At 40.9% G+C, this 26,584-nt stretch overlaps 1 protein-coding gene across 2 annotated transcripts; it reads right to left on the minus strand.

Annotated features, from left to right (window-relative positions):
• Positions 1 to 4,402: 4,402 nt before the first annotated feature.
• LOC139373295 (hyperpolarization activated cyclic nucleotide-gated potassium channel 3) lies at positions 4,403 to 25,196 on the minus strand. Of its 2 annotated transcripts, XM_071113648.1 has the most exons (9): positions 25,125 to 25,196; positions 24,122 to 24,680; positions 12,548 to 12,752; positions 11,337 to 11,561; positions 10,518 to 10,679; positions 10,056 to 10,274; positions 9,578 to 9,724; positions 7,655 to 7,895; positions 4,403 to 7,303 (listed from the first exon to the last, which is right to left on the minus strand). In XM_071113648.1, exons 2-9 carry the CDS (start codon positions 24,646 to 24,648, stop codon positions 7,101 to 7,103), a joined length of 1,929 nt encoding a protein of 642 aa, XP_070969749.1. In that variant the 5' UTR covers positions 24,649 to 24,680; positions 25,125 to 25,196; the 3' UTR covers positions 4,403 to 7,100. The 2 variants fall into 2 exon arrangements, with proteins under 2 accessions (XP_070969749.1, XP_070969750.1); XM_071113649.1 differs by lacking the exon at positions 25,125 to 25,196 and having other exon boundaries at positions 7,003 to 7,303; positions 11,337 to 11,537; positions 24,122 to 24,742.
• Between the last annotated feature and the right edge of the window lie 1,388 nt (positions 25,197 to 26,584).

Raw genomic sequence — 26,584 nt, forward strand, 5'->3', positions numbered from 1 at the left:
ACATTCATCGACGGGATTCCTTGTAATGCCTCTGCTGTAAAATCCCTGAGTCCCAAAAAACCTTCAGCTGCACTAACAATGATGCCTATTTTCTCCGATTTCATCGTTGTTTGCGCTGTGCACTTTATAACCAATGCAATAAATAATACAAAGTCCACCCTTTTATGTCAGGATCCTGTTGGCGAGTAATATTTAGTGATGTCTCTAATCCAACTACCATTGTTTCTTCAATGTTACTCCCTTCTTCCACTCTTCTCACCACCTCCAGATAGGCGACATGCCCTTATTCTTGCCACCTCGGTCTCCATCACCCTAACAGAGCACTTCATGAATTCTGGCGCATGCTCGCCACCACAATTGTAGCATTTCGCCTCATGAGCGGAAGCTAATACCTCTCGCCCGGAAACAGTCTGCCTCGGAAATGGTCCGGGTGCCGCAATTGCAAGGTATTTGAAACTTTTCTAACATCCAAAAATGAGTTACCTCAGGTTCATTCAGCCGTTCCTATAGGGAAAATGAATGAGGAAAGAACAGGGTTTTGGGATGAATGCAGAAAATTCACTTTAGCGGTATTAGCGGACCAGCACTTGTGATCCTTAAACCCCACCCACACAAAATGTATGATAGGAAGATGACATGTTGGGCCTATGGGATTGGGTGATCAGCACTAACCAGACTATTGATGGTTGTAGGAATGCATGGGAAATGGCAGATGTCAAGATTGAGTCTGATGCATCTACCAGTGAGAGGAGTGAAGAGAATGAGAATTCTGGATGGACGACTGTCGCTAAACGTCGGAGTAAGATAGCCAAAGTGTCAGTTGAAATGCAGTTTAGTAAGCAGGCTCACGCTCCAACTTCTCAGTTTGTAGTGGGAGTAGGGTTTAGGGATAAGGAGATGTATGTTGGGAATTCGTTCTATGTTTACAAAATGGTGAAGAATGCATTGTGTGCTGTGGAGTCTGTGAGAGTGACCAGAGGTGGAATTGTATTGCTCTGTTGTGCATCGGAAAGCAAAATCAGCGAGCATTGAACCTCAGGAGTAAGGTATGGTGGCCATGCATGGACAAGGCTGCAAAGAGACACTTCAAGTCATGCCATGGTTGTCAGATTGTACCACGACCAGATGTGCCAAAACCGCTGAGACCCACAGCGCTACCTGATGGGCCGTGGCAGGACGTTGCCACTGACCTATTGGGTCCACTACCAACAGTACACTCAATACTAGTAGTTGTAGACTACTACAGCAGATATTATGAATATAATATCATGCAACTACCACAGAAAAGGTGATTGGAGACTATTTTCAGTCGTCATGGTCTACCACTAACAATCCGGTCTGATTGTGGCCCACAGTACATATAATCGCAGTTCCAGAACTTCAGCCAGGAAAATAGGATACAGCAGGTAAAAACAATGCAAAAATGGGCACAGGCAATGGTGAAGTGGAGTGGCAAAATGCTTCCCTCATGAAATGGATTCGCATTGCACAAGCTGAGGGGCTGGACTGAAAGCGGGAGCTACGCAAGTACGTGACAGTATATAGATCCATTGATCACTCTACCACGGGCAGGAGCCCAGCTGAGCTCCTTTTCAAAAGGAAAATGAGGGGAAAGCTCCCAGATATAGCTACACCACGGAGTTACCTGGACACACGGGAGTATGATGCCGAGCAGAAAGGAAAATCCAAAATCTATGCAGACAACCGTCGCAGAGCCAAACACTCTGATGTGGACGTCAGAGATCAGGTTCTCCTACAACAGGACAAAACAGACAAGTTCACAACAACTTTCAACAAGATACCACACACGGTGATCAATAAAGAGGGAAACAATGTGGTTGTTCAATCTCAAACTGGAGCCAGGTATTTAAGGAATACAACATTCGTGAAGAGGTATATAATTGAGGAGCCGGATCCACAATCTAAGGACAACTAATCTGAGACAGTACATAGAATCCAAACCAGAGACCATCTGTGAGGGATCACTACAAAGACCAGACACCCATGCCAGTCAGGCCTCACAGACAAATTCAACTGCCACAGAAGTTAACAGACTTTGTCATTAAATAATTATCCTGATGCGAATATTTTAGTTATGTTGTGAAAAAGAAAATGTGAAAAATGTTTTGTCACAAAAGAAAGGGAAGTCCATTAGGAGACAGAAATAATAAGACATTGAACAGATTTCAGTTGTTTATTGATAAGATAAAGGTTGCTATACAGATAAAGAATAAGTGCTGTTGTGTATGTCAGGGTGACATTGACGTTCATATCCATGTAAAGGAGGGATGTCGTGTATTGACATGACATACTGAGATAGGACGTCACCACGTCAGTAAAGGAATGTAAATTACACAGATAGTGATGGAGTAAAGACATGAAGTTTACCTCTGAGTCTGGTTAATTTCATTCAGTATAATATCTTAACTTAATACGAGTTGTAAGTATTAGATTGAACACACACCACTGTTATACTGTGCCATTATTTGCCTGTTTATGCCCCGCCTGTTAGCTTGCAAGATTCTTTTCATTCTCCTTTGACCTCTCTCATCATAAAGCTGTTTTTGCCCACAGGACTGTTGCTGACTGGATCTTTTTTGTTTGTCGCAACATTCTCGGTAAACCCTAGACACTGTTGTGCGTGAAAAGGCAGTTTCTGAGATACTGAAACTGGTGCGCCTGGCACTGACGATCAAATCATGCTCAAAGTTGCTTAGGTCACTATTTTTGTTCAATCAAACAGTAACTGAATGCCTCAATGCCCGTCTGCCTGCTTTATATAGCAAGCCACGACCATGTGACTCACTGTCTGTAGGAGTGAACCATTTTTGTGAACGGCAAACCTAATAAACTGGCCTCTGAGTGTATACCACCCCCTCATGTTTTATTCAACGAGGCACCTTCATTTTGTGTCTATCTGTCTCTGTCTGTCTGTCAACATATCGGTCATTAGCAATGTCCTTTTTCAATTCATAAGTGCAATTTTTCCCCCATAAGATCTAAATAAATTGTATTTACATGTGCCATAATACACATAATATACAATCAAATAAAGCATCATCTCCTTCAGCTAATGAGAAATAAATTGATAATCTCAGCCTCCAGTATTTATGCTGCAGTAGTTTATGTGTCGGGGGGCTAGGGTCAGTTTGTTATATCTGGAGTACTTCTCCTGTCCTATTCGGTGTCCTGTGGGAATTTAAGTGTGCTCTCTCTAATTCTCTCTTTCTCTCTTTCTTGCTCTCTCTCGGAGGACCTGAGCCCTAGGACCATGCCTCAGGACTACCTGACATGATGACTCCTTGCTGTCCCCAGTCCACCTGGCCGTGCTGCTGCTTCAATTTCAACTGTTCTGCCTTATTATTATTGGACCATGCTGGTCATTTATGAACATTTGAACCTCTTGGGCATGTTCTGTTATAATCTCCACCCGGCACAGCCAGAAGAGGACTGGCCACCCCACATAGCCTGGTTCCTCTCTAGGTTTCTTCCTAGGTTTTGGCCTTTCTAGGGAGTTTTTCCTAGCCACCGTGCTTCTACACCTGCATTGCTCGCTGTTTGAGGTTTTAGGCTGGGTTTCTGTACAGCACTTTGAGATATCAGCTGATGTACGAAGGGCTATATAAATAAATTTGATTTGATAAGACAGACTATGTCAATAGAACCTAAACGTAACTTAGAGGATAGATAAATAGGTAAGTTACATTTTGGGCAACAGAAGTAAATAGAAATAAACTATACTGAACAAAAATATAAACGCAACATGCAACAATTTCAAAGATTTTACTGAGTTACAGTTCATATGAGGAAATCAGTCAATTGAAATGAATAAATTATGCCCTAATCTATATATTTCAAATGACTGGGAATACAGATATGCATCTGTTGGTCACAGATACCTCAAATTCCCATCGATAAAATGCAGTTGTGTCCGTTGTCCATTTGTTATGCCTGCACATACAGTGCCATAACCCCACCACCACCATGGGGTACTCTGTTCACAACGTTGACATCAGAAAACCGCTCGCCCATATGACGCCATACACATGTTCTGTGGTTGTGAGGCCGGTTGGACGTACTGCCAAATTCTCTAAAACGACATTGGAGGCAGTTTATGGTAGAGAAATTAACAATAAATTCTCTGGCAACAGCTTTGGTGGACATTCCTGCTGTCAGTATACCAATACACACTCAAAACTTGAGACATCTGTGGCATTGTGTTGTGTTATAAAACTGCACATTTTAGAGTGTCCTTTTATTGTCCACAGCACAAGGTGAACCTGTGTAATGCTCATGCTGTTTAATCAGCATCTTGATATGCAACACCTGTCAGGTGGATGGATAATTTTGGCAAAGAAGAAATACTCCATAAACAAGGATATACATACATTTGTGCACAACATTTTTGATAAATAATATTTTTGTTTTTTATTTCAGCTCACGAAACATGGGACCAACACTTTACATGTTGCATTTATATTTATGTTGAGCATTGGTAAAGCCTAATTTAAGGGGTTACAAAAGGTAAAATATTAAACAGCATTATCGCAAATGTCCTCACTAACCTAATGCCGAAAACTACTAGCCAGTGAAGCCAATGCAAACTATCTCTGGCATCGTGAGATGAAGTAACATCACATGTACAGTGACTTCAGAAAGTATTCACACTACTTGACTTTTTCCACATTTTGTTGTGTTACAGACTATATTTAAAATGGATTCAATTGCAATTTTGTGTCACTGGCCTACACACAATACCCCATAATGTCAAAGTTGAATTACATTTTATGATTTCTTTTCTCTAAATTCATTAAAAAAGAAAAGCTGAAATGTCTTGTGTCAATAAGTATTCAACCCCTTTGTTATGGCAAGCCTAAATACGTTCAGTAGTAACAATTTGCTTAACAAGTCACATAATAAGTTGCATGGACTCACTCTGTGTGATTTTTGAACGACTACCACATCTCTGTACCCCACACATAAGGTCCCTGAGTCAAGCAATGAATTTCAAACACAGATTCCACCAGAAAGACCATTGAGGTTTTCCAATGTCTTGCAAAGAAGGGCACCTATTGGTAGATGGGTAAAAATTAAAAGGCAGACAGAAGTTATTAATTACACTTTAGATGGTGTATCAATACACAGAGTCACTGCAAAGATACAGGCATCCTTCCTAACTCAGTTGCTGGAGAAGAAGGAAACCGCTCAGGGATTTCACCATGAGGCCAATGGGGACTTTAAAACAGTTAGAGTTTAATGGCTATGATTGGGCTGAAAACTGGGGATGGATCAAAAACATTGTAGTTACTCCACAATACTAACCTAAATGACAGAGTGAAAAGAAAGAAGCCCGTATAGAATACACATATTCCAAAACACGCATCCCGTTGCAATAAGGCAATAAAGTAAAACTGCAAAAAACGTGGGAAAGAAATGAACTTCATGTCCTGAATACAAAGTGTTATGTTTGGGGCAAATCTAACACAACACATCACTGAGTATCACTCTTCATATTTTCAAGCATGGTGGTGGCTGAATCATGCTATGGGTATGCTTGTCATCGGCAAGGACTAGGGAGTTTTTTAGGAAAAACATTTACGAAATAGACCTAAGCACATGCAAAATCCTAGAGGAACACCTGGTTCAGTCTGCTTTTCAAGAGACACTGGGATACAAATTCACCTTTCACAAGGACAATTACCTAAAATACAAGGCCAAATATACACTGGAATTGCTTACCAAGATGACATTGAATGTTCTTGAGTGGCCTAGTTACAGTTTTGACTTAAATCGGCTTGAAAATCTATGGCAACAACCAGCTTGACAGAGCTTGAAGAGGGGGAGAAGGGCCTTGGTCAGGGAGGTAAGCAAGAACCCAATGATCACTCTGACAGAGCTCCAGAGTTCCTCTGTGGAGATGGGAGAACCTTCCAGAAGGACAACCATCTCTGCATCACTACACCAATCAGGCCTTTATGGTAGAGTGTTCAGACAGACGTCACTCCTCAGTAAATGGCACATGACAGCCCGCTTGGAGTTTGCCAAAAGGCACCTAAAGACTCCCAGACAATGAGAAACAAGATTCTCTGGTCTGATGAAACCAAGATTGAACTCTTTGGCCTGAATGCCAAGCATCACATCTGGAGGAAATCTGGCACCATCCCTACAGTGAAGCATGGTGGTGGCAGCATCATGCTGTGGGGATGTTTTTCAGCGGCAGGGACTGGGAGTCTAGTCAGGATCGAGGGGAAGATGAATGGAGCAAAGTACAGAGAGATCCTGCTCCAGAACGCTGAGGACTTCAGACTGGGGCAAAGCTTCACCTTCCAACAGGACAACAACCCTAAGCACACAGCCAAGACAATGCAGGAGTGGCTTTGGGAAAAGTCTCTGAATTTCGTTGAATGGCCCAGCCAGAGCCCGGACTTGAATCCGATTGAAGATATTTCGAGAGACCTGAAAATAGCTGTGCAGAGATGGTCCCCATCCATCCTGACAGAGCTTGAGAGGATCTGCAGAGAAGAATGGTAGAAATTCCCCAAATTCTAGTGTGCCAAGCTTATAGCGTCATACCCAAGAAGACTTGAGGCTGTAATCGCTGCCAAAGGTGCTTCAACAAATTTCTGAGTATATGGACTGAATACCCTGTTTTTTATTTGTTATTATGCGGTATTGTGTGTAGATTGATGAGGAAAACACCTATTTAATCAATTTTAGAATAAGGCTGTAACGTAACAAAATGTGGAAAAATTCAAGAGGTCTAAATACTTTCCAAATGCACTGTATGTGGGGGACTGGGTGTGAAGAGGGGGGTACTATTCATTTTTATTTAATATTTTGTTTTGATGTACATTACTGTTATTTTATCTGTTAAAAAGGGAAGCTCATTGATATGTTTATACACTTGTTTCCATTGTAATATGCTTCTTAATAAACATATTTAAAGCATAACTTTCTATAAGTAGGTTCCCAAACTAAAAACAAGAGCAACATGTCCATTGACTGTCAGATTTTTATCAGTTGAATGCCCTCCATCTTGTCATATAGGTTTCCACTGTGCTGCCTGTGTCAGCTCTCCTCTATGAGCCCATAAGTGTCAGTCAGTCTGCGGAGAAGCTCATGAAGGGTTCTCGCCCCTGTACCCGGTCCAGACGGTCCACAGCCACGCTCTCAAAGGCCCTCCTCATCAGGGGGTGCTCCTCCAGGACCTCGTTGAAGCTGTCCACACTCAGGGAGTAGAGGCGGCAGTACGTATCAGCCCTCACGCTTGCCGTCCGACGTCCACGGGTCAGCAGGCAGATCTCTAAGGGAGGAGAGGAGATTTAATTCAGTTTATCCCCATGTACTCAACATACATGTGATGTTTAAGGTAAATAATATTTCCCAATAAAGTTGTCTGTATAAAACAGTTACATTGATTGTTTCGCAGTGTTAGGATGCTAGGGTATTAAACAGAATTGAGTAAAGAGTAGTGAAGAAGAGTAGCGATATAGAGAAAGGCAAGGATAGAAGAAAGAGAAAGGGGAGAGTAGAAACATGACTTGAGGACAAAGGAAGAGAGTTGAGAGAAGTGTAAATCAAAGGGGTGAATGAGAAAAGAGGGTGTAACACATTGGTGAAGAGCGCTTTGAAACCAAAATCGCAAACAGCTCACCCCCAAAGTAGGCTCCATCGCTAAGCTGTATCTCTTTTTTTCCACGGGGGAGCACGGTAACACAGCCGTGTTGGACAAAGTACATCTTCCGCCCTAGTGTTCCCTCCCGTATGATGAAGTCATTAGGCTGAAAGACCTCAAAGCGCAGCTTGGTCAAAATCACCGTTACAAAATGAGGATCTGTATTGGCAAACAGTGGCATGTTGGCTACCAACCCACGGCAGTTGAAGCTCACAATTTCCTAATGGAGAAAAGAAGAGAAGAGAGGAATCATTAAGAACAGAATGTCTGTACAGTACAAGAGTACTGTAGATAGTCTGTGACAGTGAAACAGAGATAGACCACATCTTGGGCAAATATAAATAGTTTTCTTTGTCTTTCTACACTACCGGTCAAAAGTTTTAGAACACCTACTCATTCAAGGGTTTTTCTTTATTTTGACTATTTTCTACATTGTAGAATAATAGTGAAGACATCAAACTATGAAATAACACATATGGAATAATGTAGTGTCCAAAAAAAGTGTTAAACAAATCAAAATATATGTTATATTTCAAATAGCCACCCTTTGCCTTGATGACAGCTTTGCACACATTCATAAGGTAGTCCCTGGAATGCATTTCAATTAACAGGTATGCCTTCTTTAAAAGTTCATTTGGAAAGAACAGCTCAAATAAGCAAAGAGAAATGACAGTCCATCATTGCTTTAAGACATTAGTCATCTGTCAATACGGAAAATGTCAAGAACTTGAAAGTTTCTTCAAGTGCTGTCGCAAAAACCATCAAGCGCTATGAAAGAAACTTGCTCTCATGAGGACCGCCACAGGAATGGAAGACCCAGAGTTACCTTTGCTGCAGAGGATAAGTTCATTAGAGTTATCAACATCAGGAATTGCAGCCCAAGTAACAAACACATCTCAACATCTACTGTTCAGAGGAGTGAATCAGGCCTTCATGGTCGAATTGTTGCAGAGAAACCACCACTAAAGGACACCAATAAGAAGAAGAGGCTTGCTTCGGCCAAGAAACACGAGCAATGGACATTAGACCGGTGGAAATCTGTCCTTTGGTCTGGAGTCCAAATTGGAGATTTTTGGTTCCAACTGCCATATCTTTAAGAGATGCGGTGTGGGTGAACGGATGATCTCGGCATGTGTAATTCCCACTGTAAAAGCATGGAGGAGGAGGTGCTACGGTGTGGGGGTGCTTTGCAGGTGACACTATCTGTGATTTATTTGGAATTCAAGGCACACTTAACCAGCATGGCTACCACAGCATTCTGCAGCGATATGCCATCCCATCTGGTTGAGGATTAGTGGGACTTTCATTTGTTATTCAACAGGACAATGACCCAACACACCTCCAGGCTGTGTAAGGGCTATTTGACCAAGAAGGAGAGTGATGGAGTGCTGCATCAGATGACCTAGCCTCCACAATCCCCCGACCTCAAACAAATTGACATGGTTTGGGATGAGTTGGACCGCAGAGTGAAGGAAAAGCAGCTAACAAGTGCTCAGCATATGTGGGAACTCCTTCAAGACTGTTGTAAAAGCATTCCAGGTGAATCTGGTTGAGAGAATGCCCAGAGTGTGCAAAGCTGTCGTCAAGGCAAAGGGTGGCAATTTTGAAGAATCTAAAATCTAAAATATATTTTGATTTGTTTAACACTTTTTTGGTTATTACATGATTCCATATGTGTTATTTAATATTTTTGATGTCTTCACTATTTTTCTACAATGTTGAAAATAGTAAAAATAAAGAAAAACCCTTGAATGAGTAAGTGTTTTAAAACTTTTGTCCGTTAGTGTATGTTTGCTCCAACTGTTTTGAAAGGGGAAATGGCAAGTAATGTAAGGGTATAGACAGAGAGAGAGTGAAAGAGAGAGAGAGACAGAGAAGAGATTGAGGTGTAATGGAAGAGACCTCCTTGAGCGGGTCGCTGAGTTCTCCCAGAATACTGTCTTCGTCAAACATCTTGCCTTGGAAGCGAATCTCATAGTACTCATGGATCCTCTGCCTCACGTCCGCCGGCAGCTTATGGAACGACATGTACTGCTCCACCTGCTTATACTGAAAACATGGGTTCCAGACAGAGAACATTGTGAGTGGGTGTGTTTAATTTGTTTGAACCTTATCCAGTAAGTCCTGTTGAGGTCAGAAGAACTCTTTTACAAGGGAGACCTGGCTAAGAGGCCGTCATTGTAAATAAGAATGTGTTCTTAACTGACTTGCCTAGTTAAATAAAGGTTAATTAAAACAATATTTAAAAAAGAGGGCAGCAAACTGTACATATTTGATGTAAAATGTAGATTTATGTGAACAACAAGAAAGAACAACAATGTACTAGAGTATATTTTTCTCATCTATTTGTAAAAGTACTCTGCTCATGTGAGTCAAAGACCTTATCTTGATACTGTCGTCGGGAGGCGTCTATGGACTGAACCAGGTTGGCGGCATGGCCCAGAAACATGGCATAGCAGGTGGCACCCACAATCATACTCATGATAGTCAGCCATACGTCCGTCATGCCCTCGGGAGCCTGGGCACCATATCCTATACACAACATGTGGCTCATTGCCATGAACAGGGCATATGAGTACTGTAAATGCCATGTGGAATTCTGTGAAAGAGAGAAACAAGGGGTGAGGAGGCAAGACTGAAGTAGCAAAGGGGTGTCATATTGAATAGGATGAATTCAATGTGCAGGATAATTTGATTGCTTTCTTACCTGGCTGATTATCTTGCTAACTATGTAAAGTAACTTTGGGTGTTTTGAAAGGTGCTTAAAATAAAATGTATTATGATTATTTATTGTTATAAACCACAATGGGAATTTGCCACCTTCCAGTCCTCACTCACTCACCACCATGTTGTTCTTGGTAACCCAGCAATCTGGTGGGAAATCCTGCAACATGGGCACCATGAATTGCATGCAGCCGTCCCAATGGCACAGCAGTAGCATCATACCAATCAGGTTTACTATACGCACAACAGCACTGGCCAGGTCATAGGTCATGTGGAATATCTGAGAGGGAGAAAATTTGTTATAGAGTTATAGAGAGGAATGTCAACACTGGCAAGGACTTACAATGGTTGTCTCCAAAATGGCACCCTACTCCCTTATTAGTGCAATACTTTTGACCAGGTCCCATAGGGCTCTGGTCAAAAGTAGTGCATTTAATAGGTGACAGGGTGCCATTTGGGACACAGAATAATTGGTATACACACTCACATTGCAAAATCACTCAGTCAAAGATTCACTCATACTCATACTGTCTAGAAATTGATCCAATAGCCATACCTCTCTATTAACATGAATACAGTGAGCTCCAAAAGTATTGGGACAGTGACATTTTTTTGTGTATTTTATTTTCTCCCCTAAAATGGGGGGACTATGTACAACAAGTGCTGTTATTTCACCTGATATGAATTAAAATACCCTTAAGTTAAATAATTTCAACTGCAGTTGCTGGAGTACAGAGTGTAATGAACAAATATGTGTCACTGTCCCAATACTTTTGGAGCTCATGCTAATAGAGAGGTATGGCTATTGGATCAATTTCTAGACAGTATGAGTATGAGTGAATCTTTGACTGAGTGATTTTACAATGTGAGTGTGTAAGTACACAGCGTTTAAGTATATAGCCTTATCCTACATGAAATATGCTCCCCTCTCCCTCACCTCCTCCCACTGATGGATGTAGCGGATGAAGCGGGACAGTCTCAGGAGGCGCAGCAGGCTGAGGATCTTGGTGAAGCGGACGATACGGAGAGCACGGGCCGTGCGATACACATCCGAAGCCTCCATCTGGGCCTCCAGGTCCACTATCAGGAAGATGTAGTCCATTGGGATGGAGGAGATGAAGTCCACCACGAACCAAGTCTTCAGGTAACGCATACGGATCACCTATGATTAAATTATTGATTGACTGATTGATTTGACCTTCATTAAATCACTGACTCAAACTGTATTTGTTAAGCACATTTCATACAATAAAATGCATCGGTGCAAAGGGTTTCACCTAGCTACAAATAAAAACATATATAATAATAATTTCTAGACAAGGTGTAAATAGATATTGGTAGTAAAATAACAGTGGACTTGAGAGGCTAATGCAGCAAAGCCTGTCACTAGCAATAACACTCCCGGCCACGCACATATACTCCCCACCGGAGACTGGGGTTCAGATGCACCATTGAGAGCATCTTGACTGGCTGCATCACCGCTTGGTATGGCAACTGCTCGGCATCTGACTGTAAGGAGCTAAAGATGGTAGTGCATACGGCCCAGTACATCACTGGGGCCGAACTCCTTACCATCCAGGACCTATATACCAGGCAGTGTCAGAGGAAGGCCCTAAAAATTGTCAAAGACTCCAGCCACCCAAGTCATATACTGTTCTCTCTGCTACCGCACAGCAAGCGGTACCGGAGTGCCAAGTCTGAGACCAAAAGGCACCTGAACAGCTTCTACCCTCAAGCCATAAGACGAATGAACAGTTAGTAACATGGCTACCTGGACAATTTACATGATATATCCTGATTGCCTAGCCACTTTTATCCTTACCCACATGTACATACTGTATTATCTCAACTACTTTTTACCCCTGCACATTGACTCGGCACTGGTACTCCTTGTATATAGCCTCTTTATTGTTTTAATTGTGTTACTATTTCATTTTTTGTTTAGCAATTAATTGTCTTTTTAACTCTGCATTGTTGGGAATGGGCTCATAAGTAAGCATTTCAAAGTAAAATCTACACCTGTTGTATTCTCAACATGTGACCAATAAAATTTGATTTCAAATACCTGTGTCCACCCTTCTTACTGTTCTCCCATTTGCCAATATCCCCCTTTGTTTCCAGCTGTTTTGAAAATGAGTGAAATGTAACCTTGGGGTCCAGGATGATCTGGTCGTCTCCCTCTAGGACGCCCGTGCGGAAGTTGAGGACCAGGTCGACCAGGAAGCAGGTGTCAGAGATGACGTTGAACGAGATCCAGGGCAAAGTTTTCTGGTCTTCAAAGAAGGTGATGCCCCAGGGGAGGATGACCAGGTTGCACATCATCAGGAGTAGCATCACAATGTCCCAATAGAACCTGGATAGGACGGGGGGTTGAGGTCAGGGAGTTGGGAAGAGCACAAATAGATCTGGGAACAGGCTGAGAGAGAAGTCCATTGTTACATCTTGTATTTCCACATCAAATTAAAGTATTGTGTTTCCACAGTATGTACTGTAAAGTTACTGTCAAACTTCAGGATCCAGAATAGTGAAATTGACTATGGCTCTTTCTATAAACGTAGGTACCAGAGAGGCTTAACTACACCGAGCAACTTGTTATAGCTGTGTCAAAAAACATTACTGTTCTGTCAATGCATTTATGGCAATGTAAATTGTTGTTATATCATATATTAAGCATTAATCACTGAAATCACACATCTAACTTGAACCCTGTAAGAATCCTGGATATAGTTGTTGGACAATTTTTTTGCATAGAGGTCTCAAAAATGCAGTGTAACTCCATAACATTTCATAATAATAAATAATAATAATAATAATAATAAAATAATATGTTGTTTTGTTTTTTTGTTATTTTTTGACTTAACCTTTAACCTTAACTAGGCAAGTCAGTTAGGAACAAATTCTTATTTACAATGACGGCCGGTTATGGGGTAAAAGAGTTTTCATTGGCACACAACTCCCCCCAAAATCAGTTGGACAGGCATTTATTTGATTTTCATAGACGGGCCCATTTTTTCACGGGACCTCCTATGTGCGCACTTGCACACATTTTTTAAATGGGTGTAATAGTAAAGACCATAGGCAACTCGTGAGTTTCAGGTTTGGGGAAGTTTACAATTTATCCTACCATTTCTACCGCTCTGCGTGCCAGTTATGAATATTAATATATGCACATTTTCGTGGAACAGTTTAATTTCCATTTTCGTTTCTCAAAATCATTGTCACGTGGTTACTCATACAAATCTGAAGTAAAATGATAAAAATAAAAAAAATCCAACTATGGCTATAGCCTAGCCTCTGCCATATAGACAAATTGATACACTGTGATCTAGCCTCTGCAATATGGACAAATTGATACACTGTGATCTGCTAGTCGATTACCTATCAACTAGACTCCGTAACATCATTCTTTTCAATAGAAAGTGCAAACATAACGGCATAACATTAAGTTCTTAACAGTCAAGTCATAACATTTGAAAAAGCATGACATTTTATTTTTACTTCAGTTGTCATCTTCCTTTTTTTATACAAACAGAGAACAAGTTAACACAGTCTCTTGCTTACAGAGTAAGCCTGTCCGGTGGCTTGCACAGCCGACCCACCCGTGAGTAACTACTGGGCAGGGGCCACGAGCTGGAGAGCTTGGTGGGGTAGAAGCCTCACCTTCAGTTGGCTCATGTCTCAATTCTGCGCCCCTTACCCTTAGGCCTGGACTGTGATCCAGCTCATCTAGGTGAGTGTATGGCGTGTTCTGGTTTGTCTGCTGGCGGCTAAATAAATGAGAGCATATACTGTAACTCAGAGATGGAAATTATAGGCCTATACTCTATCATTCATTAAGTAAAATACATAGGACTAAAGCCGACAAAATAAAAACAGTAGAAAATATCCTGATGAAAATGTTGGTTCTTTCAATCAAATTAATCTCTTCTCCGTCTGTCTGTCCCTTTCTATCTGTCTTGACTTGCGCTATGGCTTGTGAAGTTCAACATTGTATCAAGAGCTCACGCTGTAGTTAACACCTCTTGAGTGCAGGGGGCAGTATTTTGATTTTTGGATGAAAAACATACCCAAATTAAACTGTTTGTTTCTCAGAATCAGAATCTAGAAAATGCATATAATTGTCAGATTAGGATAGAAAAAACTCTAAAGTTTCCAAAACTGTCAAAATATTGTCTGTGAGTCTAACAAAACTGATATTGCAGGCGAAAACCTGAGTAAAATCAAACCAGGAAGTGACCTCTATTTTGAAAGCTCCATGTTCCATTGCCTGCCTTTGCTCCATTTAAAGGGATATCAACCAGATTCCTTTTCCTATGGCTTCCCCATGGAGTGAACAGTCTTTAGACATAGTTTCAGGCTTTTATTTTTAAAAATTAGCTAGAAAGATCACATGGCTGGGTGCAAGCAGCGTTTTGTATGCGCAACAGCTTGGAGCAGCCATTTTCTCTCTCTCCTATTGAAGAAGCTACATTCCCGGTTGATATATTATCGATTATATATTGTAAAAACAACCTGAGGATTGATTATAAAAAACTTTTGAAATGTTTCTACGAACATTACAGATACTATTTGGAATTTTCGTCTGTGATGTCGTGACCGCTCGAGCCTGTTGATTTCTGAACATAACGCGCCAACCAAATTGAGGTATTTTTGATATTTTTGAGTGCAAACATCCGAAGATCATCAAAGGTAAGCGATTTAATTTATATATTTTCTGACTTTCGTGATCAATCTTATTGGCTGCTAGATGTTTGTAATATTTTGCATACTGAGAGAGATGTGCTTACATAAACGCTTGGTATACTTTCGCCGAAAAGCTTTATTGAAATCTGACACGCCAGGTGGATTAACAACAAGCTAAACTAAAAAACTAGAAAATTAAATATTTTTTGTGATTTAATTTGAATTTGGTGCTCTGCAATTCAACGATGGTTGACGAAAATGATCCCACTAACGGGATGGGTGCATCAAGAAGTTTTTTAACGAACTTGCAACATTGTATCAACTAGCCTATTCAGCCGTGACCTCAAACTTTCCTGCGCCGGTGAACTCCGGACAGAAAGCTGTTTTTTAATGACGTTTCCACTGGATATATGGGGTCATCAGATCATGATATATTGCTCTTTCACATCGAGGCTTGGTGATTATCGAGGCAGAGAGTGATTTTTCAAATACTGAGGAACTATCATTCCCAATGGATGTTAAAAAAATCAGACTTTGTTGACTTGTTTGAGGCGAAGAAAACATTTGTGGTGAGCTAAAACAATCAGGAATAATACATTGCCAAATGGGCACTTTCCTACATACAGTACTGTATGCATGCATTCTGGAGACGCACCATCTTCGCCACAGTTCCATCCTCTTCTTGAGGCAACCTTTTTTATTATACTCAATACACATTATCTTCACACATATTTTAGACGCGTTTCACTGACAGGTGCAACTCAATCAGCTAGACCTATTGTCACGTGCACTACCCACATTTCGGGCTTCCCAAACACACTTGTGATTTGAAACAATCCACCACAAAAAGCGAATGATCCTCTGAGGCTAAGTCATGCTCCCTGGGGAAGTATTTTGAATGATTTTATTTAGACAGAAGTAATTGTAGAATTTTGGCGAATCATCTATTAACTTTAGGGCAATCCAGCATCCTAACATTGCACTGTGCTCCCGCCAACTTTCCTTTCCAATTCGCAAGAGGTTGAAACCAGAGATCAATATATAATGACGAGATGCTCATGTCTCCGCCCAAACAATGGAATATTTGTCCAAGCGACAAGCTTGGGTCTGCATATTATTCCCATAGAAACGCATTGGGTTTATACTGGACAGATTTAGGCGAGAGTGAGCCCTCTCGCTTCACCTCATCCACTCTGCTAAAACTATAACACCGGAGAAAGCATCCGAGCGAGCAAAACAGCGCCCCTCTGATATGTAGCCCATGTGTCTGATGCTGTCTGGACAGAAATAGTATGACATGGCATACTCTTTTGGTCCAAACAGCATCAGATACATACACATACTGATACAGAGGGGCGCTGTTTCGCTCGCTCGGATGCTTTAACTGAAATTGATGCGTCTTTCTCTATTCTGTCGGCACGCGTCTCGGTCAACTAAATTACCATTATTTCAATGTTTTTGGATGGGCAAGGCAGTACGGTAGAGTGGCCAGGCCCCCTAACAGGCTAACCACACCGCTCGCGTCACATGCACGAGCGTTGCAAAATACATGTAGAAATCTATGTTATTCAATTGTTGCACCCACACTGCTCGCGTGCGAGAAATCAGTTATATTTCTGAGCAGATCGCGCTGCAAGTCCTGCCTCTCCCATCTCCTCATTGGTTTATAGAAGCAGGTACCCATGTACCATCTCCTCATTGGTTATAACCACGTGGGTGACTAAAAGATGAACGAGGTCAGTGGCGGTAATGCACCTAATTTATGAAAGTTGCCAATTGCAATATAAAGTCAAGAGCCAAGAGTCAAAAAGCCTGGAAGGAAGAGAGATGACTAGAAACAATTTGGTTGACAGTTTTATGCTTGGATTAATTGGTGGAGTAGAGGACCTTGTGCATTTCAGGTAAAATAACAACTTAATGTTTATATCCCAGGACAAATTAGCTAGCAACAGCAAGCTAGCTAAATAGCCTAATTAGCTAGCAAGTGCAAGCTTGCCATAAATGTTTAATGCTTTTCGACCTGTCCCAAAATTAATATAATTTGTTCAGAGTTTGTTTTGATATTTTAACCTGCATGTCATGATCGCGTTTGGTGTGGGGGGACAAAATAAATGTATGCACGATGGCGCACGCGCGCAGACGGTTTGGGTTCCGTGTAAGGCCCATAACGCCGGCCCTGGCTGTTGTCATAGTCATAGCGCATGTGATGCAACAAAAGCCAAAGTGCAGGAAAAAAAGGTGTTCTGGAGGAATGTCCAGAATACTTTGGTGTCTTATTCGTTACACCGGTGAAGACAGTTGTGCCTGGATCCACGTTGGATCTAATATCCCTAGCGAATTGATGCTGATCATCTGTTGTTGTCTGCTTGATTTACAGTATGGTCTCGTTAGATTTAACAGAAAAAGCATCAAGGTAATGTTTTTGTGCCTCGGATTGGACACCGAGTCATACTGTGCAGTGTGCGCAATTGTGTAATGCGCAAAATCCTACGGTATCCCAAATTAATTATATTTCCAACAAATTACCATGGCCGTGGGCTTCTTCAAAATATGATCTAGTAAATGAAATGGTTTCACCCCAACAGAATAAGTTAACCTGCTATTTTAAACAATACAAGGGGCTTGAAGTAGTCTACATTTCCTCAATGTGGTATTTGAAAAGGCCTTGTAATTAGCGTAGCCAATGTATAAGTTCTCCTGGTCCCTTATACGTTTCCGTGAATCAGTTTTTGTTGGAGATGTGCCTGGCCATTTTTGTTTTTTTCCCGCCACTTCAATTGAGTGGTGTTGCGCTACTCTGTTGCCGTAAAACCATGTGCGGTTATGACGAGGACAACAACATCCAATGCTGGCTTCAACTTGGCCTTCCATAAAAATCCTTCCATTACAAAAGGAACCTGTTTTTTTGGTAGCTTGTGGTTAGAGCATTGAGCCAGTAACCGAAAGGTTGCTGAATTGAATCCCCGAGCCGACAAGATAAAAATCTGGCGTTCTGCCCGTTCCCCGGTAGACTGTCATTGTAAATAAGAATTTGTTCTTAACTGACTTGCCTAGTTAAATTCATCATAGGTACCCTTCAACTATGACAGACAAAATGAGAAAGAAAATCCAGAAATCACATTGTAGGATTTTTTATGAATTTATTTGCAAATTATGGTGGAAAATAAGTATTTTGTCACCTACAAACAAGCAAGATTTCTGGCTCTCACAGACCTGTAACTTCTTCTTTAAGAGGCTCCTCTGTCCTCCACTCGTTACCTGTATTAATGGCACCTGTTTGAACTTGTTATCAGTATAAAAGACACCTGTCCAAAACCTCAAACAGTCCAAACCAAACTCCATTATGGCCAAGACCAAAGAGCTGTCAAAGGACACCAGAAACAAAATTGTAGACCTGCACCAGGCTGGGAAGACTGAATCTGCAATAGGTAAGCAGCTTGGTTTGAAGAAATCAACTATGGGAGCAATTATTAGGAAATGGAAGACTTACAAGGCCACTGATAATCTCCCTCGATCTGGGGCTCCACACAAGATCTCACCCCGTGGGGTCAAAACGATCACAAGAACGGAGAGCAAAAATCCCAGAACCACACGGGGGGACCTAATGAATGACCTGCAGAGAGCTGGGACCAAAGTAACAAAGCCTACCATCAGTAACACACTACGCCGCCAGGGACTCAAATCCTGCAGTGCCAGACGTGTCCCCCCTGCTTAAGCCAGTACATGTCCAGGCCCGTCTGAAGTTTGCTAGAGAGCATTTGGATGATCCAGAAGAAGATTGGGAGAATGTCATATGGTCAGATGAAACCAAAATATACAGTGCCTTGCGAAAGTATTCGGCCCCCTTGAACTTTGCGACCTTTTGCCACATTTCAGGCTTCAAACATAAAGATATAAAACTGTATTTTTTTGTGAAGAATCAACAACAAGTGGGACACAATCATGAAGTGGAACGACATTTATTGGATATTTCAAACTTTTTTAACAAATCAAAAACTGAAAAATTGGGCGTGCAAAATTATTCAGCCCCCTTAAGTTAATACTTTGTAGCGCCACCTTTTGCTGCGATTACAGCTGTAAGTCGCTTAGGGTATGTCTCTATCAGTTTTGCACATCGAGAGACTGACATTTTTTCCCATTCCTCCTTGCAAAACAGCTCGAGCTCAGTGAGGTTGGATGGAGAGCATTTGTGAACAGCAGTTTTCAGTTCTTTCCACAGATTCTCGATTGGATTCAGGTCTGGACTTTTACTTGGCCATTCTAACACCTGGATATGTTTATTTTTGAACCATTCCATTGTAGATTTTGCTTTATGTTTTGGATCATTTTCTTGTTGGAAGACAAATCTCAGTCCCAGTCTCAGGTCTTTTGCAGACTCCATCAGGTTTTCTTCCAGAATGGTCCTGTATTTGGCTCCATCCATCTTCCCATCAATTTTAACCATCTTCCCTGTCCCTGCTGAAGAAAAGCAGGCCCAAACCATGATGCTGCCACCACCATGTTTGACAGTGGGGATGGTGTGTTCAGCTGTGTTGCTTTTACGCCAAACATAACGTTTTGCATTGTTGCCAAAAAGTTCAATTTTGGTTTCATCTGACCAGAGCACCTTCATCCACATGTTTGGTGTGTCTCCCAGGTGGCTTGTGGCAAACTTTAAACAACACTTTTTATGGATATCTTTAAGAAATGGCTTTCTTCTTGCCACTCTTCCATAAAGGCCAGATTTGTGCAATATACGACTGATTGTTGTCCTATGGACAGAGTCTCCCGCCTCAGCTGTAGATCTCTGCAGTTCATCCAGAGTGATCATGGGCCTCTTGGCTGCATCTCTGATCAGTCTTCTCCTTGTATGAGCTGAAAGTTTAGAGGGACGGCCAGGTCTTGGTAGATTTGCATTGGTCTGATACTCCTTCCATTTCAATATTATCGCTTGCACAGTGCTCCTTGGGATGTTTAAAGCTTGGGAAATCTTTTTGTATCCAAATCCGTCTTTAAACTTCTTCACAACAGTATATCGGACCTGCCTGGTGTGTTCCTTGTTCTTCATGATGCTCTCTGTGCTTTTAACGGACCTCTGAGACTATCACAGTGCAGGTGCATTTATACGGAGACTTGATTACACACAGGTGGATTGTATTTATCATCATTAGTCATTTAGGTCAACATTGGATCATTCAGAGATCCTCACTGAACTTCTGGAGAGAGTTTGCTGCACTGAAAGTAAAGGGGCTGAATAATTTTGCACGCCCAATTTTTCAGTTTTTGATTTGTTAAAAAAGTTTGAAATATCCAATAAATGTCGTTCCACTTCATGATTGTGTCCCACTTGTTGTTGATTCTTCACAAAAAAATACAGTTTTATATCTTTATGTTTGAAGCCTGAAATGTGGCAAAAGGTCGCAAAGTTCAAGGGGGCCGAATACTTTCGCAAGGCACTGTAACTTTTTGGTAAAAACTCAACTCGTCGTGTTTGGAGGACAAAGAATGCTGAGTTGCATCCAAAGAACACCATACCTACTGTGAAGCATGGGGGTGGAAACATCATGCTTTGGGACTGTTTTTCTGCAAAGGGACCAGGACGAATGAATGGGGCCATGTATCGTGAGATTTTGAGTGAAAACCTCCTTCCATCAGCAAGGGCATTGAAGATAAAAAGTGGCTGGGTCTTTCAGCATGACAATGATCCCAAACACACCACCCGGGCAACGAAGGAGTGGCTTCGTAAGAAGCATTTCAAGGTCCTGGAGAGGCCTAGCCAGTCTCCAGATCTCAACCCCATAGAAAATCTTTGGAGGGAGTTGAAAGTCTGTGTTGCCCAGCAACAGCCCCAAAACATCACTGCTCTAGAGGAGATCTGCATGGAGGAATGGGCCAAAATACCAGCAACAATGTGTGAAAACCTTGTGAAGACTTACAGAAAACGTTTGACCTCTGTCATTGCCAACAAAGGGTATATAACAAAGTATTGAGATAAACTTTTGTTATTGACCAAATAATTATTTTCCACCATAATTTGCAAATAAATTCATAAAACATCCTACAATGTGATTTTCTGGATTTTTTTTCCTAATTTTGTCTTTCATAGTTGAAATGTACCTATGATGAAAATTACAGGCCTCTCTCATCTTTTTAAGTGGGAGAACTTTCACAATTGGTGGCTGACTAAATACTTTTTTGCCCCACTATATATATATATATATATATATATATATATATATATATATATATACACACACACACACACATAGGCTACAGAAAAATGAATCCAATTTATTTAGTCAGGCAAGTCCACATTATTCTTACATCTTTTAGAATGTAATAATAATTTGAATATCAATGCAAGTAATCATTCTTAAAGTGGCGATGGCCTACTTCTTGTACAATTTTTACATGCTTTTTTGGGGGGGTGGGGGGGTTCTATATTAGGCCTAATAAATTATACAATTGTATAATATTGAGGTCCTTAAATTACAATGAAGTGTTTGAAAAAGTCACCGAAAGTCCTTGAATTTGACTTGCCAATGTCCGTATGAACCCTGCTTGAAGGATGTATGTTGTTGTATAGGTGGAGTTATGGGTCAATTTACATATATTCCTCGAAATACTCATGTGGAACTGCATACATTTTTTTTTTTTTTCTCTACCCATTTTGAAATGTTGATCCCAATGTCACACATTGGCCCCAGTATTTATAGAAATACCCATATCTATTGTATGACATCAGCATTTCCCCTGTTCTAAATGCTCTCGTAACTGTCAGACACTTGTTGCCACTAAATTTAAATGTATGTTGAGTGAAATTTGAACTCAAGTGACAGGAGTACCCCTTGACATAATAGTGTCACAAAGATAAAGGCCAAGCAAGCCCATCCACTCAGAACAGTGATAGATGTCCAATGAGTTGTTTCTGAGTGCTACTGAGCTTAACACAGACACTCCCTGCTGTAAAAGGAAAGCCATTCATTAAAAATGTACATTACACCAAGTAGGCCTACAGCATCCTCAGCAAACTTCCATGAAGAGAAACAGAGGGTCTGCTACAGTACAATATAAATTGGTTTAATAATGCACTAGTTAGTACACTAAAGCTCGGAACACTCCAAGACTTCTACAGTACATACAGAGATGACTGCATGTCGTCACATAAGCTCTCATTGTCTCATGTCTAGGTTTGCAATGTGTACTTGGTTTGGGTGTAATTGCTGTCCAATGTGGTCTCAGTCACTCAGTGGATCTCTTTGCCACTGAATGCCTGCGTCCAATGGCACCCTATAGTGCACTACTTCTGACAAGGGCCCTTTGAGCTACGGTCAAAAGAAGTGCACTATAAAAGGTAATAGAGTGCCAGAATAGAATGCCACTTGGGATGTAAGCAGTGGTGAAAGTAGATTTCATTTCTTCCTGGTACGGGACCTCATATGTGTGCACACACTTGTGTGTGTACAAACATTTTCTATTGGCTTAAAAGCAGTGCTGGGGAAGCTGCTCTGAAAATATAGTTTACCAAGCTACCAATTACATCACACTGGAAGAAGTTGATCTACACCAAAGCTAGTAAAATATAGTTTTCTTAATTGAAGTTACTTTGGAAAAAGTTTTCATGCGGCTGACAGGCAGTAATGATAAATTATAGTGTAATAGCCTAATAGTTTTCTTGACATCTTTGTTTTAATTATTGTAATAGGCTCATGTCTTACCGGTATGTTACCCTGTACGGACACTATTTATTTTTTTATTTTGCCGTTACTCCATACCGTACCATACCAGACCTTACCGGCTTACTTTCCCCCGGCCTCCCTTCCTCTAAGTTTTTTTTTACCTGCACTCAAGTAATGGCAGTTTAAAAGTAGCTGTTTGTAGTTGTACTGTAAATCCACAACAAGACAGTATATTCTCACTTGCCCTTATTTGAGCACGTGTGCTCAAATACTGTTTCAGAACAGTATTTCCTTTTTAGATTGATAACATTGGTAAAGCAATCAATTGGATGTGTAGATGTATGTTTTCAAAACCCACCCCCATTAAAGTGAAGGTTGAACATAAGGTTGCAGAGGGCAGATTTACAGTAATCTTCCTCTCATCTGTCTCAGTATTTATGACATAATACAGGGCAAGATTGAAATTATGGGGTTTCTTCTTGTTGGCAATAATCCCTTAGCATGGATTTAACCTCACTGTCTGGCATTGACCTATATAGTGTTGAGTATGTGTGGAAAATGTATGACGTGTATATATAGACATTAACCCCAAAGCCACAGCCTTTGACTGGCTATATGTTCCATGAAAAGTGTTTGGATAAAAATCTTAAAAGCTGAACCCGCTCCAATTGAAAACGATAAGATTCTTCAATTGATTGCAACTTTTGTGGGAGTTTGGATTAGTAAATGCATGGGATTTTAACATTTCCTTTAGGGTTAGGTTTACCGACAGGGCGAGACAAAGGTATGCAGGGTTCTGCTCTAATCCAGATGATCTCATTCAATATACTGTATCACTAATCAAATCCCTTTATCTTCTTATCGACAGTGCAGGCTGACCTTGAAAAATAAATCATAGCAGATTTTTACCCTCTAACATCTGTCTACTTACTGTACACTTGGGGACAGTTTCCAGTACAGAAGTCAAGCCTACTCCTGGACTAAAAAGCTTTTTCAATGGAGATTCTCCATTGATCTGGCTTTTTCTAGACTAAAAAGTATTTTCTTGCTTTTGACTCCAGGACTAGGTGTAATCTGTGTCCAGAACACTGCCCTTGATGTAACTAGTTTGTGATAGGCCTAAATAATAAAGCATTTTTGAGTTGCTATGAAATGTTTAGAAGTTATGGACAAGAAATAGCATGTTATCATGGATGGTTCTATCTATTCTGAACCAAAATTGCATCATGGATGGTTTAATTTGAACTGGATTATTAATCTGAGTCATTGAAAAATCTGTTTGGCCTCCCCCATTGGTCTTGCCAGTCTAGGCTTATTTTTATTTTTCCAATCCTCTGTGCTCTCTATGTAGCCCTGTTTCACTCCCACTTCTCTGAGTTACCTGAAGTCACTGTAGGGGTGGATGATCCACACTCCAAAGGATTTGACCCTGGCCTGCTCCGCTGCCACGCCCTTGTGACTACCAAACATGCGCAGGGAGAACTTGTTGACCCCTGGCTGGAGCAGCGCCCCAAACTGCCTCTGAAAGTAGGTGGACTGGTCCACATGGTCATTCTCCTCCGTCTCTAAGGCCTGAGTAGAAGTGATGACTTCTGCTCCTTTGGAGAATGTGGTAGTGGCGGTATTGGTGGTGGTTGTGTCAGGTTCTGCTGACACCCACAGTTGGCCCTTGGGATCTGCTGTGGTGCTGTGATGGTCATTGTATTGGGAGTTGACAATAGAATTAAGTCTCTTACTAACATTGCTCCCTAGAATTTCCTTTTGGGAGGACTGGGAGGATGAGCTCCATGTGGCAACTGCGTGGAAGCTGCCCCTGGTGCTGCCTCGGTGCCTGGACTCCCCATTGCCGGCAGGGCTCTCCCCCACACCTGTCTGTCCATCAATACTTCTTGTAGGACTAGTATCCATCTTTACACCATGTAGGTTACCTTCATCAGCCCCTGAATGACAGAGGATGAGCACAGTCTCTTTTTCTTCCAATATAAAAAACAGAAACTAGATTTCTATATATGTTTTTCAGAACTTTCCTCAAGGAACAAGACGACAGTAAAAAAATCGGCCTATGCCTATTTTGGTCAGCCTATTCTGCAGCCCGTCGAAACGCGCGAATGCACGCTAAAACCCAACATAAATATAGCCTGATGCGTACATTTGACATGATTACTGTTCAAAAGAAAACTTCGAATCAACAATATGCATTTGATTAAATCCTTAACATTTGGCAACCTTTTCTTGCGCGTAGTGTCCTCCACTTGATAGCCTAAATGTCCACAGATAATTCCTCCATACATAGGTAGGCTAGCTCAAAGAAAAGTTGCAATGTTGCTCAATAAATACTTTCTCTTTAGTTCTATTACAATTAGTATAAAAATACAAATAAATACCCCTTGTTCAGTGCATGCGACGGTTCTTCTAAGTGGGTCTTGCTCCTAAGCACTGCTGGTATGCGCATAAATAGCCTGCACAGATAAGTGTCTCAATGTAATCGGATTGTTGTCATGACGGCGGAGTTCCTGTCACCTCTCTCATCCTTCTACTACGGAATGTCCCGCTCCGACGGAGAATCGCGAGTCTCGAAGGCGCACGTGTCGGATTTGCAAAGTTTACCTGTTGCTGCAGGAGCAACAAATGACAGGAGGACAACACCAACATTGCACAAGGAGATGGAGATCTTAGAGGGGTAATCTTCCTTTAAAAAAAGTAAGTACCGCCTGAAGTTACTAACAAAGAGTAAGCTAAACTAAACTAACAGTAACTGAAGATTTATTGCAACACCCCTATTGCTGATTATTCAAGGTGAATGTAATAAATTACATTACAAGCAAAAATATTGTAATCAGATTAGATACTTTAGAAAACTTTACATATTTTTTTAGGGGGTAGATCAGCTTTAATATTGCAGATTGTAGCTTTATTTCCAATCCCCCAGATGTTTTTTGTAAATATATACAGTACCAGTCAAAAGTGTCGACACCTACTCAATTCAAGGGTTTCTTTATTTTTACTATTTTGTAGAATAATGAAATCATCAAAACTATGAAATAACACATATGGAATCATGTAGTAACCAAAAAAAGGTTAAAAACATCAAAATATATTTTAGATTCTTCAAAGTAGTGACGCTTTGCCTTGATGACAGTTTTGCACTCTCAACCAGCTTCATGAGGTAGTCACCTGGAATGTATTTCAATTAACAGTGCCTTTTTAAAAGTTCAATTGTGGAATTTCTTTCCTTCTTAATATGTTTGAGACAATCAGTTGTGTTGTGACAAGGTTAGTGTGGTATACAGATTGCCCTACTTGGTAAAATATCAAGTCCATATGTGACCGACCACCTTGATTCGGTCTTATGTAGCAACATTGGAAATTGTGTTTTTTTTTTTTACTTTGAATGAAAGCAGAGAAAGAGCTACAAAATGGTATATTATACACTGCATTTGAGGAACAATGGGAAAGTAATTCGGCTTTGAAAGTTGATAAACTTGTAACCTCAATTTTGAGAAAATGGCCTTTGAATGTTTTGGTACTACTGCTGGAGAGCTCTCCTTTGTCTACATCAATTCAGCATTGTTCACACCCTCTTAAGCCAGCCCCACCCATTTCTTTAAAACTTCTTACAGCTACCCCCCTACTTTTTTCAATTTCCGCCTGAAGACATACCCAAATCTAACTGCTCAGGCTCAGAACCAAGGATATGCATATTCTTGATTTAATTTGAAAGAAAAGTTTGTGTAAATGTGAATTTAATGTTGGAGAATATAACACAATAGATCTGGTTTAGATAATACAATGAAAAAAACATTTTATTGTTGTATCATCTTTAAAATGAACAAGACAAAACAAA

Source organism: Oncorhynchus clarkii, chromosome 18 (genome assembly GCF_045791955.1).
Source record: "Oncorhynchus clarkii lewisi isolate Uvic-CL-2024 chromosome 18, UVic_Ocla_1.0, whole genome shotgun sequence".
In the NCBI taxonomy this organism is placed as follows: Eukaryota; Metazoa; Chordata; class Actinopteri; order Salmoniformes; family Salmonidae; genus Oncorhynchus; species Oncorhynchus clarkii.

What these genes read in the sequence shown, in the direction of transcription:
- LOC139373295 (XM_071113648.1), bottom strand. Translation starts at nt 24,648, where the DNA reads ATGGATACTAGTCCTACAAGAAGTATTGATGGACAGACAGGTGTGGGG. An exon ending in TTACCAAGAACAACATGGTG is followed by an intron (nt 10,275 to 10,517) that starts GTGAGTGAGTGA and finishes TCTCTTTCACAG; the next exon opens with AATTCCACATGGCATTTACA. An exon ending in GACGACAGTATCAAGATAAG is followed by an intron (nt 9,725 to 10,055) that starts GTCTTTGACTCA and finishes CCATGTTTTCAG; the next exon opens with TATAAGCAGGTGGAGCAGTA.